The 18390-nt window shown below is 48.4% G+C and overlaps 1 protein-coding gene across 4 annotated transcripts in view; it reads right to left on the minus strand.

Annotated features, from left to right (window-relative positions):
- Positions 1–18390, minus strand: part of EIF4E2 (eukaryotic translation initiation factor 4E family member 2) — a 33500-nt gene that overhangs the window by 13611 nt on the left and 1499 nt on the right. For 2 of the 4 annotated variants that reach the window (XM_066279471.1, XM_066279473.1), the window contains exons 2-7: positions 12713–12827; positions 9788–9922; positions 4454–4558; positions 2981–3133; positions 2750–2886; positions 854–1119 (exon numbers count right to left, since the gene is read on the minus strand). In XM_066279471.1, coding sequence (XP_066135568.1) covers positions 1047–1119; positions 2750–2886; positions 2981–3133; positions 4454–4558; positions 9788–9922; positions 12713–12827 — 718 coding nt within the window. In that variant the 3' untranslated portion in view covers positions 854–1046. Of the gene's footprint in view, positions 1–853; positions 1120–2749; positions 2887–2980; positions 3134–4453; positions 4559–9787; positions 9923–12712; positions 12828–18390 lie in introns of those variants that run through there. The other 2 variants (XM_066279475.1, XM_066279474.1) reach the window with 1 other exon arrangement.

Below are 18390 nucleotides of genomic sequence, written 5' to 3' on the forward strand. Positions count from 1 at the left end.
CAGACGGCCCAGGTAGCCCACTCCAGTGTCTGCAGAAACATTTATTTTTGGTTTTGGTGGTAGCTCCCAAGAAAGCCCAAAGTAACATGAGGCTTGCTGTAACTGCACATGCAGGTTAGGGCCTGCAGGCTGCGCTGCAGGTCACATGAGCCAAGCCATACAGCGTGTGAGGGGCTGGAACGTGCTATGCTCAGACTCCCTAAGGAGCAAACTCACAAATTCAGAGTGAAGACGCTTCCCCACCCCAGATCCAGAGGCACAACGACCCAGTGCGGAAGGGAAAGGCTGGAACTCGAGATCTTGCAAGCAGAGTGAGCTCGAAGACGGCCTGGCCCTAACGGGAAAGCAGACGGGAGAGGCGGGCGAAGGGCCCGCAGCCTGGGCAGCTCTGGCAGTGAGAAAAGCCCGTTAACGCCAAGCAAGAAAGCTACATACGTACAGCCACACAGACAGAAGCAGGACTTGCCCTCTGAGCAAGAGGCATCTTTGAAGTAAAGGCAAACGAAGTCAGCGAAGCAAAAGCTAAGGATCCCCCTTTCCAACCTTGACTTTCAAGCTGAATTCTACATTAGAAATCACTGTTTTTGTTAATCAGTGTGACCAGCTGGAAACTAAAATTCAAGTACCAGAAAATGGGTCTCGTGATGAGAGCTAGATGTCACCTCATTATGTCAGACCTCAGCAGAAGTGGAACAAAATACCACGTGACACTGTACAATGGGCTTATGGACACGAGGCTGCATTCCCCGATGGCCCTCCATGGAGAAGTCTGTGCCATTCTGTATTATGGTGACAGTCAATCTGAAAGGCCACTTCTTTGATGCGCCACAAAGAGCAAGAGCATGAGACAAGCTAGTTTAGCACCATTTATTAAGTGATCTCAGCTGTTGTTGCAGCTGCTGCGTGTCAGCCTATTCTTAAAACATAAAATGCTCTTCCAATTCCTCTTGTCCAGGACAGAAGGATCTTCCAGGTAGCACGCCAACAGAACAAGAGCCTCCGATGATGCCAGCTTCAATGATGGTGCCATCCAGAGGGGGAGAGGGTCATGGCACATTCAACCGCGGCTTCCAGAGGTTTTGAAAAAGGAGCCTTTGGGGGCCCAGCCTGCCTGGCATTCTAGTAGAAGTGCAAAAGGTTGGCACATTGGGAGAGGAAAGAGAGGGAGACGCAAGAGAAAGGAGCATGTGGGTACAAGGAGGGTTTCCGGGTCCCTGGAGCTGTAGGCCTGGAGCGCCAGACAGAGCTCTGGATGAAGCAGCGGCAGCAGACTAGGCAGAAAGCCCACGGGCTCTGCTAGGCTTGGCAGGGCCCTGAGCCCTCTTCTACCAAAGTCAGGAAGAGCTGCCTCGGGGTATGGATCAGCCAGGAGAACAGTGGAGAGGGGAGAGTTGAAAAATCCCTTTCCCTTCCCTAGCTGGGTGAAAAGCTTGCTTTTGGGGGAAATGGACTGTTTTGGGAACCTTGAACACAAAAGTCCTAAAAAATGCAGGTGTGGCTCTCTCCAGCCTGGACTGAGTCTGGCTGGAGGGCAGAAACTACATCTACTCCAGAGCAAAGAACGGGCAAAGTCTGCTCAGAGAAAAACAACGCTGACACAGGCCTGCTAAGTCAAGCAACCAGGGCCATAGCTCACTATAACTCTTGGTGGCCACGAGGAATCACACCCAGCCATCTTGTTATGGACCAACTCCTGTGGAGTGCTCCCAGTTATACACTGGCCCTCAGCTAGTTTTAGCTGACTCCACCCAGAGCGCCATCTGTGAGTGCGTGGGAAAAGACTCCCAAACAGCTGTCTGCTGAGCGCCAACACTGGGCTCATTACTAGTCTTGAATAAGAATAACATGATGACAATATTTCTAATGATGATGATGAGACTAATAATAGTACTCGGCCCTGTAAGAGCAGCCTCCATGTGAGGACCTTCCATGACAAAGATTTAATCAGCCTCTCAACAACCCTGCTAAGTGAAGTACCATTATCCCCCATTTTACAGATGGGGAAACTGAGGCAGAGTGGCAGAGACTTGCCAAAGGCACATACTGGTGCTGGAATCACTGGAGAGAACTAAGCCTAAAAGTCCTAGCTGGCTAGCTCTCTGTCCAGCTCTGAGAAACTCTGATAGCCACTCCACACCGCCTCCGTAGGAACCTGGCCTGATTAGGACACTCTGTCACTGAAGGAGCAGCCCCCACTGCCAGCTCTCCCGGGCGGGCGGAGCGCCAAGCACAGCCTGCCCGCCCATGGGCTCTGCGGCTTCTCCTGCGTCCGCTCTCAGACACTGCCCTGCCTCCTCGGGACTTCAGCTCTCACACAAGGAGAGGGAGTCACCTTTCAGAAAAGAAGTTCATTTCCCAGGACCAGGAAACAGACTGAAGCTAACATAAAAAGACATGCAAAAGTGGGGGGAGGGGGGAACAGGGAGGACTTTCTTATTCAGTGAAATTATCTTAAAAAATAACAGGAAAAAGACAAGCAGTTGGTCTTTCATCTTGAAACAGTGGTTAGCAGTGAGGACAGGACAGCCTGTGGGTGGAGCAGCCCGGGCACTGCCCCTGGACTCTGCAGAGGGCGCCACACAGTGAGGGTGCGGGGAGCCACGCGGCGGGAGCTGCTACCAGAGGGGAGGACTGGCTGTCCCTTCTCCGTAAGTCCATCTCCTGTGCGACCATTTTCCTCCAGACCCACCTAAGAACCTACTGGTGCTGAGCTTAGGGATACGCCCCCCGAAACCCCCCCAACACGTACTTGATGCTGTCGGTGTGGGTTTTGTATTCCATAATGGTGTTGGGAGGTAGGTTAAGCACTCGCCGAAGCGTATCCCGGATACGGGCTGTGGTTGCTTGGTCGCTGGCAGTCTTATTCCATATTGAAATGATGTCCTCCTACAGGAGGAAGAGAGGGACTCATCAAAGCAAACCAGAGGCAGCGCAGAGGGCCAAGGCAGCACAGGAAGCAGCCCTGCCCCGGGAGGCTTACCTGGAAGCGGACAGAGACCACGGCCCCACAGATCTCCTCCCCGACCATGAACTGCTCGCCCAGCATGGCCAGGATGAGGTTCTCCCAGCAGCGGGACGCCAGGCCCTTCCGCAGCCGGATAATCCACTTGCCGCCATTCTTATTTGCATCATCCTGTAAAGAGACAGAAAGCGTTCAAGTTAAAATATGGTTTCACAGCTCTTTTTTCTTTTGCATGCACACTGAGAGGTCTTGTCACTTTCCAATTATTCAACTTCACAAGAAAAATGGTGGTAGGGAGAGAAGAGACAGAAAAGAAAAACAAGGTGGGGATCCTTATACAAGCCACTATAAAAAATAGCTAAGACCCTTTAAAAGGAATCCTTGTTTTCAAAACTACTTTAGGAGTCAAAATGACATAATGTCAGATTCTGAACACAGATCATTCCTCATTTCGTTTGCTAAGCGTCTGCCGTCACTGGGTATGTCCCAGACACACAGACATGCAGCCGGTCTCTCCTGGACCCAGGCTAGCTGAGGACACAGACGAGAACAAGAACGACAGCAGACAGTCTGAGCGAGCTGCTGTAGCAGAGGGGTGCACAGTTCAGGAACAAGACCACCAGAGACCCTCAGGAAGCAGCCAGCCCTAGTGACGGGCCCGCAGCTCTGGGAGGAGAACATCTGGGTGCAGGCTGCTGGCAGACGGGGAGAGGCAGAGGAAGGTCCAGCAGTCCTGGAGGGAGGACGGAGAGGGTGGGGGATGGGGCCTGAGTGCCAAGCTAGCTGCCAGATCGTGCAAGCAACCGAGAGCTGCGTAACACGAAACCCATTTTCTGGAGGGGGTGATCACATTTGTCTTCTAGAAAAATGCCATGGCAGCAAAATAAAAGATGGATTTCAGCGAAGCAATGAGAGCATAAATCTCAGCTCTGGCTCTCCAGTATTGCCTGTAAGCTTCTCTTTTACCCACTTTACTCATAAGTACACCGCAGTAATGTACTACACACACAGTCAGTCCTATGGGAATAAGGGTCATTTTTGTTTTTTATTCATTTTAGAAAGGAGAGAGAGAGAGAGAGAGAGAAGGGGGGAGGAGCAGGAAGCATCAACTCCTATATGTGCCTTGACCAGGCAAGCCCAGGGTTTCAAACCGGCGACCTCAGCATTTCCAGGTCGACACTTTATCCACTGTGCCACGACAGGTCAGGCCGCAATAAGGGTCATTTTTAAAAACCCCTTTCCTGTTGTTATGCTACCATTTTAGTGATGAGACAGTCTTCCCAAACACCCAGCACCGACCTGCCCAGACAGGCACTGGCACCAGTGTCTTTTCCCGGCACACCCCGTTCTAAGGGTGTGCCAAAGAGCACTGCAGCTTGGAGAGAAGCCTGTCAAGTACTGCTACCCTCGGCGGGGCTAAACAACAACAACAAACAACCCAAAACAAAGACAGCCTGCTCAGAAGAGCAGACTGAGGCCCTCAGTCCTCACCTCCCACATGGGTTTAATTCCTTCTTTGAAGAGATGGAAGTCACTGTGGCCCGTCAGGTCCCCGGGACGCACCATGTGGCTGTAGAACCTCCAGAACTGCTCCACCTGGGAAGAGAAGGCCGCGGAGAACAAAAGATGGGACTTTTCTTTTTCTGCGAATGCGTGCAAGACTGATCTAAAAGCATAAACATGCAGACACACCATTACAGGCTACAGTTTTGAAGGATACATTTTCATTTGGAGGGCTGTATGGGAGCAAAGGCACATTAGATGAAAGCATATGGTTTACTTGGATAAAAGAAAAACGTAGTATTGTGGATACAGGATAAACTCTCTAGGTGAGAAACGCCAGTCTCTGCCAGGAGCCTCAGCTGGGGAAGTCATGTCAGTCAATGTGCACCCTCCCACAGAGGCCACAGGGTCAACATGACATGCCTTGAGGACCGTTTCATACAATGGAAACCCTTTAGTCCCGGGATAGATTAAGTGCCACATAACCTCAGTCTGAATGTATTTCTTAGACTCAAACCACCTCTTGATCAAAGACTGTTCACTCAAATATAGCATTAGCTACAATGAAATAGGTTTTAGTTCTGTTTAGTTACTGAGCACAGGGACAGAATCCACCACATGCTCCCTGCTATACCACGGTACCTTTGCCAAGGCCAGCACAGTCCAAAACCAGGCAGGATTTGGCCTCTCATACTTAGGGTTTAAGTCCTTCTTCACACACACATATATATTTCAATTATGGTTCACATTCGATATCATTTTGGATTATTTCATGTGTACAGCATAGTGGTGAGACAGTCACATACTTTGCAAAGTGTTCCCTCTGATAGTTCAAGTACTCACCTGTACCACACAGTTACTACAGTATCACTGGCTACAGTCCCTGTGCTGTACTTTATGTCCCCATGACTACTTTGTAACTACCAATGTGTACTTCTTAATCCTTTCCCTCTTCCACTCAGTCCCCACCCCCCGCCCCAGCGACCACCTGTCTGCCCGGTTCGGTCCCGCTTCTCGGCTAGACCAATCCTGCTTCTCCGTGCGCCTCCTTCACAGCCCTGTCAGAAGAGCAGACACGCTTCTCTGTCCTCTGTATGCTCCTTTCCACGCATCAGCTCGCCCTGCCCTCTCAGGGTGCCTGAGCAGGGATTCCTGCCCTAGTCCTCTGCAGTCCAGAGCACTGCCTACAAAGCACTGGCCAGCGAAGAGGCACGCCTTAGGAGCAACGAGAAAATGTGGTACAGTCTGGTGAGAAACAGTTGACATTTCCAACACACTGCTCAGGAGACTAAACAAACACACAGCAAGACACCAGAAGTGTGTCACTGAAAATGGCTATTGAGTACACAGAGAGTCAGGTCAAACTTCTAGATCTGGGTAGTGACTGAGGAGAAAGAGAGCTTACACTGTGTGAGACGCTGTCCCTTCAGTTGCTCTACAGAACAGGGACACAGGCAGTGTCTCACATTACAGAGAAATCAGGAATGAATGCCACTGGTAGGGCATGAACGCTGAGTCTCATTTCAGCAGCTGCTGTGCCTGACTGTACCGGTGAGCTGGGACAGAAAGTGGTCACACGCACACAATGAGCAATGATCGTTTCCCCTTACACACAGTGTAAAGATATAAAGCACAGCCAGTGGCCACTGGCTCACGGGAATTAGGACCTGGAGAGGGCTGTGGGAGAAGGGACACAAGCCACCTATTCCTCTATCAAGCCTTGCCTTATCAATGGCTGGGCTCCTCAACCTTACAGCCAGACTAGGCAATCTTAGTCACAACCTTCTCTCTAAACCATGAGATGAAGCAAGCAGCTCAAGGAGCAGCATTCAACTTTGAAAGATCCTGCCCCTTCTCTTTAGGCATTCTGGTTTCTGAAACTCTTTATCAAAACAAAAAAAATAAAAGTGTTCAGAGCGTCGGCCTTGCGTGCGGGGGACCTGGGTTTGATTCTCGGCCAGGGCACATAGGAGAAGTGCCCATTTGCTTCTCCACCCCCGCCCCCCCTCCTTCCTCTCTGTCTCTCCCTTCCCCTCCCGCAGCCGAGGCTCCATTGGAGCAAAGATGGCCCAGGCACTGGGGATGGCTCTGTGGCCTCTGCCTCAGGTGCTAGGATGGCTCTGGATGTAACAGAGCGATGCCCCAGAGGGGCAGAGCATCGCCCCCTGGTGGGCGTGGCGGGTGGATCCTGGTCAGGCGCATGTGGGAGTCTGACTGCCTTCCCATTTCCAGCTTCGGAAAAATGCAAAAATGCAAAATAAATAAATAAATAAATAAATTAGGATTAAGGACAAATGGGAGATACTGCTTTGGGTTTAATAAAAGGTTTCACAATATAATTATTTCTCTGTAAGGAATTTAATATTGAGGTATTTTTAAAATGTTTTAAAAAATATTTTATACTTGATTTTAGAGAGAGAGGAGCGAAAGAGAGAAAGGGATGGAGAGGAGTGGGAAGCATCAACTCATACTTGCTTCTCATGTGTGCCAACCAGGCAAGCCCGAGGCTTCAAACCAGTGTCCTTAGCATCCCAGGTGGAGGCCTTATCCACTGTGCCACCGCAGGTAAGGCAAGGTATTTCTTTTTTGTGTGCATGTGACAGAGACAGAGAAGGACAGATAGGGACAGACAGACAGGAAGGGAGAGAGATCAGAAGCATCAATTCTTTGTTGTGGCTCCTTAGTTGTTCATTGATTGCTTTCTCATATGTGCCTTGACCAGGAAGCTACAGCAGAGTGAGTGACCCCTTGCTCAAGCCAGTGACCTTAATGCCTTGAATTACATGACGGCAGACTTTAAACACTGTCACACATTCAGTGAGTACTGAACTGAAAACACATTAACTCAAGATGATGCTAATGACAAACTCTATTCAACTTAACAATGTGCCAAAAGAGAAGAAAACAAAACCCTCCTTTCACAAGCTGGGTAACTTCACAAATGCTTTCCTCAAGAGGGAAAGAAAATGCTAGAAATATTTCTAATTACCACACAATAACCGAACAGAATCCTGAATGAAAACTAACTCCCCAGTTCAGTGTCTTCGCTGATTTTCCAAATGCTCAACCAGATGTTCATAACAAAGGCTGCCATTTTGCCTGTCGTGTCTAGCATTCCCACATAGCAGGCAATAAAACTGTGTCATGGATTCAGGAATGTCAGGAACACAGTGGACCCTTGAACAAAATAGATCTGAACTGCCCAGGTGATTTAAGAAACCAGCACGCATAAATGGACCCTCACAGTTCTTCCCAATAGCACTTGTGTCCTGGCATTAGCAATTCCTAGTCAAGTCTTATTTCCCTAAAGGCAAGGTCTTAATTCATTTTATCTTTATTTTTCCAATGATCAGAGAGAGAGAGGATGGAAAGGAGAGAGAAGCATCGACTTGTTGTTCCACTTAGCTGTGCACTCATTGGTTGTTTCTTGTACGTGTCCTGACCTCAGTGTGTCGGGATGTTGTTCAATCCACTGAACAAGCCAGCCAGGGCCTAGGTCTTAACTCATTTCAGAACCCTATTAGGGCTTTGAATTCATTCAACAAACATTTCCTGAACCAAATATGTACCAGTGCACAAGCTATTTTTAATATTTCAAAAAAGGCTAAATTTACCAGTGATATAAGGGAGCATATATCAACTCGCTGTGGTAACTGGATGAATGGATTACCAGTTACACGTGCAGTGTGTCTGGTTGGTAATAAACAGATCAACAAGCAGAGCCTGTCTTGAAAGCACACATCTTTAAAACCGGAGCCTTGGCCCTGGCCAGTTGGCTCAGCGGTAGAGCGTCGGCCTGGCGTGCGGGGGACCCGGGTTCGATTCCCGGCCAGGGCACATAGGAGAAGCGCCCATTTGCTTCTCCACCCCCACCCCCTCCTTCCTCTCTGTCTCTCTCTTCCCCTCCTGCAGCCAAGGCTCCATGGGAGCAAAGATGGCCCGGGCGCTGGGGATGGCTCCTTGGCCTCTGCCCCAGACGCTAGAGTGACTCTGGTCGCGGCAGAGCGACGCCCCGGAGGGGCAGAGCATCGCCCTCTGGTGGGCAGAGCGTCGCCCCTGGTGGGCGTGCCGGGTGGATCCCGGTCGGGCGCATGCGGGAGTCTGTCTGACTGTCTCTCCCCATTTCCAGCTTCAGGAAAAAAAAACAAAAAAAAAAAACAAAAAACTGGAGCCTCCCGTCCTGCACCCTGGTGCGCTGGAAGAGGGGAGGAACACAGGCATGGAATGTGGCTCTCAGCCTGCCCAGCCTGGGCTTCAACACTGGTTCCCACTTAAGTCAAGTAGATTACAGCTGACTCGAGACTTTAGACCACATACTTAACCCAAGTCTCACTTTTCTCATTTGTAAAATATGGATAACATCACTGACCTCACAGGCTTAGCATAACGATTGAAGGAAGGTACACAAAGTGGCTGCTACTTGGTCCTTCCTCTTTAATACTTTATTGTAACATTTACTGTCTCTTAAGAGTTTTCTTTTCTTGTGCCTGCATTTTAAACAGGGCACATGCCCCAATCATCTCAGGAAAATAGCAAACCCTGCAGAGAGCCCCCCAGAGAAGATAAACCTAGCTCTCTGGGAGGGTGGGGAGACAGAGCCTGGGCTCCTTGTACCGACGGAACCACACAAACAGTATTAGAGATTTCACTTCCTTTCTGAAGACTGGAAAAAGATGCTGCCTCATGCATAATCACTAACAAGTTCAAAACCCTCCTGAGAAGTTCTTAAATACAAAAGAAGTTTTGAACTTTACTCTTTCTTTTGGGGGGGGTTGTTTTGTTTCTTTTTAACATTTTATTTACTGATTTTAAACAGAGGAGAGAGAGACAGAAAGCAGGGGAGGAGTGGGAAGCATCAATTCATAGTTGTTGCTTCTTGTATGTGCCTTGACCAGGCAAACCCAGGGTTTTGAACCAGCAACCCTAGCGTTCCAGGTCGAGGTTTTATCCCCTGTGCCACCACAGGTCAGGCTTGAACTTTACTCTTGACGTAACCTCAAGCTTCACGAGACTAGATACCATGTACTAGAAAACTGGGTATCCACCCCCCCCCCAGACACTTTGCAGACAGTAAGGACTCAATAAATATCTACTTAAACAAACCTGTATTTTCGTATCGTCCCCTTCTGATCAATTCCACCATTCACATACTAGTTACCTATGGATGTCTCAAGAGCAACCTAAGAATGAACAAATCTGACCTCAGGGACTCAGGTCAGTTGACTAAGGAAACCAGAATCCTAGAGATCACCAGGAGGATAAAGAAACATGACGACATAAATACTGGCATGAATTTACTGCTAAGGCTCACTAAGTACTCACAGAGGCAAAGGTACCGATCTGTTTGATGTTCTGCTCATAGCTCTGGGAGCTGGTGGGCCGGCCGGGGGTTCTCCTGGAGTACCAGAAAGTGTAGTTGTACTGCAGGGGGTGCTCCGCGGGACCAGGGACAACCGCCTGTGGATCCAAGAAGGTGTGTTAGTCTCCTGGCTACTTTCCACACGCGCTTAGACTAAGAACACATCTCACGGCGTTCCCTCTACTACCTCCCCAATCTAGAAAGAACACCTGGTCGATTACCCGCAGTGTGCCCAGGATTCTGCTTATACAGCACGTCTGGGTGGTGCTTAGCTGATCCTAAATTCCTATCATATTTGATCTCTGTTCTTATGCCTTTTTACACTTTCTACTTCAAAACATAGGTATTTATGTTTGTTTTATCTCAACATATTCCCAGGTCCTGCACTGCCTCCTCTATGACACTCTATCAGTTGCTGGTTAGTGACCTAGCAAGCTATTTAACCTGTTTGTGCCTCAGCTATTTGTCCAAAAAGTGGGGCAAATAATAATCATCTCATAGGGGTGCTGAAAGGATCAAATAAATAAACAGACATAAAGTGCTTAGCCCAGTGCCTGGCACACAGTAAGTGCTCAGGAAATGTCAGCTACTAATTATCACCACTAGTAAATGTTAGCTCCTCAATCCATCATTTCATTCACCTTTGTGTCCCCATGGCACCTAAAATGCTTATATGTAGAGGGTAATCAATATTGCAAAACAAAGCAATTAATGATTACTTTGATTTTTCAAGAAAAAAAGTTGACATCTTGACCAGGCGGTGGCACAGTGGATACAGCATCGACCTGGGATGCCAAGGACCCAGGTTCAAAACCCCGAGGTCAATGGCTTGAGTGCGGGCCCGCTGGTTTGAGCATGGGGTCGCCAGCTTGAGCGAGGGATCATAAATATGACCCCATGGTCACTGGCCTGAGCTCAAGGTCACTGGTTTGAGTAAGGGGTCACTGGCTCAGCTGGAGCCCCCTGGTCAAGGCACGTATGAGAAAGCAATCAATGAACAACTAAAATGCCACAACTACGAGTTGATGCTTCTCATCTCTCTCCCCTCCTGTCTGTCTGTCTCTCTTTAAAAAAATAAAGAGGCTGCCTGACCAGGCGGTGGCGCAGTGAATAGAGCATCGGACTGGGATGCAGAGAACCCAAGTTCGAGACCTCGAGGTCGCCAGCTTGAGCGTGGGCTCATCTGGTTTGAGCAAAAAGCCCACCAGCTTGAATCCAAGGTCGCTGGCTCCAGCAAGAGGTTACTCGGTCTGCTGAAGGCCCGCGGTCAAGGCACATATGAGAAAGCAATCAATGAACAACTAAGGTGTTGCAACGTGCAATGAAAAACTAATGATTGATGCTTCTCATCTCTCTCCATTCTTGTCTGTCTGTCCCTGTCTATCCCTCTCTCTGACTCTCTGTCTCTGTAAAATAAAAAAAATAACAATAATAAAAAAAAAATAAAGAGGTTGACAGTCCCTGGCCAGCTAGCTCAATTGGTTAGAGCGTTGGCCTGTTAAACCACAGCTGCAGGTTAGATCCCCGGTCAGGGCACTCATTCGAAGTGACCATCTGCTTCTCTTTCTCGTAGCTAGTGGCTCAGCTGATTCAAGCATCAGCCCCACATGGGGATTTCTGGGTGGATACTGGTTGGAGCACATGTGGGAGTCTGTCTTTCTATATCCCCTCCTCTCACTCAAAAAAAAAAAAAAAAAAAAAAAAAAAAAGTTGATCCGTCTACCTCTCATTCTCTAAATTTTCTCCCTTCCAAGTCATTTTCTTTTCTTTCTTTCTTTTTTTAATTCAGTGAGAGGAGAGGAGGCAGAGACAGACTCCTGCATGTGTCAGGGACCGGGATCCACCAGGCAAGCCCACTAGGGGGCGATGCTCTGCCCATCCGGGGCATTGCTCCATTGCTCAGCAACCAAGCTCCTCTTCGCACCTGAGGCAGAGGCCATGAAGCCATCCTCAGCACCTGGGGCCAACTCACTCCAATCAAGCCATGGCTGCAGGAGGAGAAGAAAGAAAGAGAAAGAGAGAGAGAGAGAGAGAGAGAGAGAGGGGCACGCAAGAGGTGAGAGACGGGGGGGGGGGGTAGGGGTGGAGAAGCAGATGGTTGCTTCTCCTGTGAGCCCTGACCAGGAATTGAACCTGGGACTTCCACATGCTGGGCCGACATTCTACCACTGAGCCAACTGGACAGGGCCCCAAGTCACTTTTAGTTTAGACTATTTCTGACTAGAGGGTCTAAAATTTTCATGGATGCACAGAATTTGAAATACTAACAGCTGCTTATGAGCAAATAATGCCTTGTCGAGGCCAGGGTGCTGGAAGCAGGGCAGCACCTCAAGACCCTGTGGTAAGGGGGGAGTTCCGAGTCCCAAAGTGAGCTCCAGTGAGGCAACAATCTTTTTTTTTAATATTTATTTATTTATTTACAGAGAAAGAGAGAGAGAGAGTGTCAGAGTGAGGGATAGACAGGGATAGACAGGAACGGAGAGATGAGAAGCATCAATCATTAGTTTTTCGTTGTGCATTGCAACACCTTAGGTGCTCATTGATTGCTCTCTCATATGTGCCTTGACTGCGGGCCTTCAGCAGACCGAGTAACCCCTTGCTCGAGCCAGCGACCTTGGGTTCAAGCTGGTGAGCTTTTTGCTCAAGCCAGATGAGCCTGCGCTCAAACTGGCATCCTCAGGGTCTCGAACCTGGGTCTTCCGCATCCCAGTCTGACACTCTATCCACTGCGCCACTGCCTGGTCAGGCAACAATCTTTTCTTGATAACAAAACAGGTATTACAAAATGGTGCTATGCAATCAAGTTAATCTGGTATCTTCCAAACAAAGAGATTCCATGAGAGAACCAAGGCTCTAGGCGACTACCTATCCTGCAGCATACAACTCACCTTCCTCTTGCTGCTGCTCTGCCCTTTGTCTCGTTCTGTTTTTTCCTTCTCACCATCTTTCTGTGTGCTGTTTTCTTCATTCTGGTCATGGTCCCCACTGTCATCATCTTTCAATCTGAGAAGAAAGGCAAAACGATGTTATCCTATGACCGAATTGATTCTTGCTTACCTAACCAAGCCACCAGGTCAAACAAACTACCAGGTAACCAGCCAAAGTCACTCAAAATACTGGTAATGAGATGAGAGAAGGGCAAGGGAATGTAGGAAGTCAATTAGGAGGTTAGATACAAAGGAAATGTCTGTCAGCTGACGTGTGGATTCCAGGAGGCGCGTCCTCTGGTTCTCTAACAGGCTGCACAAAGAAGCAAGAGGCAAATGGTTTAGGGATTGTTTTTTGGGCCAAAAATAGAGTAAAAAATCAGAAAAGATTCTGGATTAAATGACTGCTTTGGCATTTCAAATGAAGTTTGAAAACTTACGTATTCCTCCTACCGCTTCTTATAACCATCTCTCCCATCCTTCCCCACTCTACTGCCTTGGTTCAAGCCCTCTTCTTGTCACCTCAATTATTACAGGAAGTTCCTAAACTGTCTCCCCAACACAAATCACCTCCACACAACCACCAGCATGATCTTCCTAAATGCAAACTATTTCACACCACGGCTAAAACTCGGAACTGTCCCTTGCCCTTTTAATGCCCACCCTGCAGGATAAAGTACAATGAAGGGTCCGATACTCGAGAATCTGACTTCTGCCTCCCAGCACCCATCCCCAACCTCTCAAAGCAATCTATACTCCCACACCTGCGCTATTTGCTAACGCTACCCCTCAGCCTAAGGTGCTAGTCCTCTAGGTGTTCTTCCAACTAGATTGAGGGGTCCCCTAGAACAGCGTCTCATTCACCTTTGAATCTCCAGCAGGAAGATACTAAATTAACGATAAATGGAAAAAAAAGAAAGGAACGACTGAAAGAAGAAATGAATGTCCTTTTCCCTTATAAGTGCAGTCAGCTGTACTCCAGGTGCTGCCTTTCCAGGAGCAGTGACACTCCTTCAAGGCCTTCAGGGACACCAAATGTTCACTGGGTTCAGACCAAAAGATAAACAGAAAATGAGTCCACAAAGATAGTGTGAATGCTAGTCCAGAGCCGGACCATTAACTTATCACAGATCTTCTCTGAAACACCTTTCCGGCCCTAGTCACTATCTAGTTAAGTGGAACTAGCAATTATCAGGAAAGGTATGAGATGTGTGCAAATTATAATTCAGATATTACCTACCGATACAAAAACCTGTTATAAAGCATTTCACCATTTTTTCCCTTTTTTGGCCCATGAATCTTCACTGCTTAGCACATAAAAACCATTCAATAAATATTAGAATTCAAAAAGTACATATACATTAGAAATCATGCCTGACCAGGCAGTGGCACAATGGATAGTGTTGACTTGGGGCACTAAGGAGCCAGGTCCAAAACCCTGAGGTCACTGGCTTGAGCGCAGGCTCACTAACTTGGGCATGGGATCAGAGACATGATCCTGAGGTCGTTGGTTTAAGCCCAAAGGTCATTGTCTTGAAGCCCAATGTCACTGGCTTGAGCAAGGGGTCACTGGCTCAGCTGGAGCCCCCACTTCAAGGCACATATGAGAAGCAATCAATGAACAACTAAGGTGCTGCAACTGAGTTGACACTACCTGCCTCTCGCGCTAAAAAAAAAAAAAAAAAGCCCTTGCCGGTTGGCTCAGCGGTAGAGCGTCGGCCTAGCGTGCGGAGGACCCGGGTTTGATTCCCGGCCACGGCACACAGGAGAAGCGCCCATTTGCTTCTCCACCCCTCCGCTGCGCTTTCCTCTCTGTCTCTCTCTTCCCCTCCCACAGCCAAGGCTCCATTGGAGCAAAGATGGCCCGGGCGCTGGGGATGGCTCTGTGGCCTCTGCCTCAGGCACTAGAGTGGCTCTGGTCGCAACATGGCGACGCCCAGGATGGGCAGAGCATCGCCCCCTGGTGGGCAGAGCGTCGCCCCTGGTGGGCGTGCCGGGTGGATCCCGGTCGGGCGCATGCGGGAGTCTGACTGTCTCTCCCTGTTTCCAGATTCAGAAAAATGAAAAAAAAAAAAAAAGGAATTAGAATTCATGAGCTAGCCATGTGTTGGGGTTCCTGCTCTGCCATTTCAGCTGTAGGATACACTCAGGTGGTCGTGTACTATGACATGAATGTCTCCATCCCCACCCTGAACAAGAGAGGGCACCCGACCAGAGGGTAGTCTAACCTGGCCAATAACCTATGCCTCAGGCCTTGCTCAAAACTGAGCAGACTCCTTCCTCAGCTTTTTATCCAGAAGATGAACGATCACAGAGTTCAGAGCTAGGGCAGGCATATGGGTCCCACACAAGAAAAACCACAAGAGAATAAAGACAATGAGCAAAAGCAGAGAAAGGCAGCTGGGGAAAGGCAATGAAACAGATGAGTGAAGACAGTCAAGACTGGCTTTGTTTGTGATGCCATCATTTCATTGGCTTGGTTTGGCCTCGCTGGACTCCTGGGAGACCATGATCTGTGCCTGTGATACCCTTACCCCTTATGAAACATGAACTGGTTTAGTTTCCTTTCCAAAAGGAGCCTGTCTGGCACACAAGTTTTACAATATTTATTAAGCACCTACTGTCAGTATCAGGTGCTAGAGTGCCCATCCCAAGGATCTGATTGAGGAGACACACACACAGGCCTCAGCATGGCACAGAGGCCTCTGCTCTACCTACATGTGCCACTATCACCATCTGCCCAGTCCCAACAAACTCCTTTCACTGTAGTGATCAACCTGTTTGCAGTTCCCCAATCTCAGCCTGTTATGCTCACTGTGAGGTCTCTTCTCAGGGAGCACTCTTCCCATATTTAAACTGTCCTTTAGGACTGAGAGCGAGGGCTACTTTCTCTTGGAAATAGCTTCTAATCTCTCCCTAGGCTGAGTCCAGGCTTCCCTCTCCTGGACCTCCTCAAATAAATGCTTGTTCTTGTCCCAGCTAGACTGCCATAGCCAGTGTTTTTGTCTTCTGAGTAAGACTATCTCACAGGTTCTTCTATTGCTTAGGCCCAAGACAGCTCTTCATTCTCTTCTGCAGCGCACACTCCAGGGACTCAAACCATTTCCTTCTCGTCTCAGCACCCAGCTCTCCACGAGAGCCTTGGGTTCCCTTCTCTTAAGTCTTGCTTGAAGGGACACAGTCACCCAGCATCTCTCATTTTGCTATTCCAAGCAAAGCATAAGTTCCTTTCTTTTTTTTTTTTTGTATTTTTCTGAAGCTGGAAACGGGGAGAGACAGTCAGACAGACTCCCACATGTGCCCGACCGGGATCCACCCGGCACACCCACCAGGGGCGCCGCTCTGCCCACCAGGGGGCGCCGCTCTGCCCCTCCGGGGCACCGCTCTGCCACTCCAGCGCCTGGGGCAGAGGCCAAGGAGCCATCCCCAGCGCCCGGACCATCTTTGCTCCAATGGAGCCTCGACTGCGGGAGGGGAAGAGAGAGACAGAGAGGAAGGGGGGGGGGTGGAGAAGCAAATGGGCGCTTCTCCTATGTGCCCTGGCCGGGAATCGAACCTGGGTCCCCCGCACGTCAGGCCGACACTCTACCGCTGAGCCAACCGGCCAGGGCCATAAGTTCCTTTCTTTTTAGTTTTGCTGCTAATCAGTACTAGAAAACAGAAAAATAACAACAAAAATAATTGTTGAGAAGAAATAACACTACTGTGATCCCCAAATCATACCTCCCAGCTCTCTAGGGCAGTAATTGGAAACCCTAATGGCCCTTCATCTTGTGCAGTTACTCCTTGAAAATCGAGCTCACCAACCACCACATCCTCTGAGCCTACACTCTGGCTAGTCATTTGCATCCTATCTTCCAGAGGTTACTCTCCCAGTGTGAACCTGGATTTCAGCCACAATATAATCTATACTGAAAACTCAGTGCTCCCGAGAGTCAGGTGAGCAACTAGCAGCTCTGAAGTTGTCCAGACTGAATGGCACCTAATTAGCTCACCAGGTATGTCCTGTACTCTCTGACTAGACAGATTCCTGTGGGTAAGGCCTTGGTCTAATTCCTCTTTTTTTATTTTAAAGGGTACGTGTTTTTTTTTTTGTTTTTTATTCATTTTTTAGAAAGGAGAAAGAGAGAGAGAGAAGGGGGGAGGAGCAGGAAGCATAAACTCCCATATGTGCCTTGACCAGGCAAGCCCAGGGTTTCGAACTGGCGACCTCAGCATTTCCAGGTCGACGCTTTATCCACTGCGCCACCACAGGTCAGGCTTCCTCTTTAAATGTCTAGCATTAGACAGTGGCAGAAAACAAACATGTTTAGCGATTAGATTTCTAAACTCAAAGCAATATAAGTCAGAATAAGACGAGTGCCAAGTAAGTGGTTCAGACAATAGTTGAGAATGGGCCAAAAGCTGACAAAGACAGAGGAGGACAACAATCAATGTCGTCTAGATCTGAAAATCAAGCTTATCCCAGTTGGGACTGCACTACAGTGAAAGCATCTTAGGGTTTTGATATATGAACAGGATCAATGGCAAAGGTAGCTAATGACTTGATAGATGTGGAGGTAGGGAGCAATTAGTCTTATGTTACACAGAAGTGGAAGAAGTGGAGCCCACAGAGTAAAGGAGGCTAGAGTTCTTGGTTAATCCGAGCCCATCAGATTAGGCTACATACTCAGCTCCAGGCAATGGACTTCGAGTATTCTGGCAAATTGAATCAAGTCCTTAAGAACCACTGGTGAAGAGTGCAGAAGCCTCAAAAGCAATACTAGGGGCAGGCGTGCGGTCTTCAATTGCTAATTTCAAATAAAAGAAAGCTTTGTTTTTTTCCCCTGCATATCTAGAAGACAGATGTTAAAAAAAATTCCAGGCTCAGTATAAGGAATAATTAATAATTTGGACTAATTAAAAATGACCCAAGTTGATTTTAGTCAAGAGGTGCCTGAATCAAGACTGAACAATGAATTTGGGTTTGAATCCCACCATATGGCCCTTCCTGTTGCGGCGGGCAAGTTACTTAACCACAGAGTGCCTCATTTAACTTATCTGTTAAAGGAGGTAACAAGAGTCCCTTTTGCAGGGTTGTTAGGCATAGAAATAATATATTAAAAGTACCCAGCAAGATGCCCTTGGAAGCCATTACTATTATTACCATCATTATTATTATTATTTTTTTACAGAGAGAGAGTCAGAGAGAGGATAGACAGGACAGACAGGCGTGAACGGAGAGAGATGAGAAGCATCAATCATCAGTTTTTCATTGCGACACCTTAGTTGTTCATTGATTGCTTTCCCATATGTGCCTTGAACGTGGGCCTTCAGCAGACCGAGTAACCCCCTGCTCAAGCCAGCGACCTTGGGTCCAAGTTGGTGAGCTTTTGCTCAAACCAGATGAGCCCGCGCTCAAGCTAGCAACCTCGGGGTCTTGAACCTGGGTCTTCCGCATCCCAGTCCATCGCTCTATCCACTGTGCCACCGCCTGGTCAGGTATTATTACCATTCTTAAATTAGCTTACTGCAGGCCTCCAAATGACTTGGGTAGGACTGGGCCAGATGACTCATAAAGTGTCTTAAGATACAATTTTGATTTGTTCATGTCAGTGGAGGAAGGGGTACAAGACTGGCAGACAGCTCCACTGAGGCTG

The sequence above is a fragment of the Saccopteryx bilineata genome, chromosome 5 (genome assembly GCF_036850765.1).
Source record: "Saccopteryx bilineata isolate mSacBil1 chromosome 5, mSacBil1_pri_phased_curated, whole genome shotgun sequence".
Lineage (NCBI taxonomy): Eukaryota > Metazoa > Chordata > Mammalia > Chiroptera > Emballonuridae > Saccopteryx > Saccopteryx bilineata.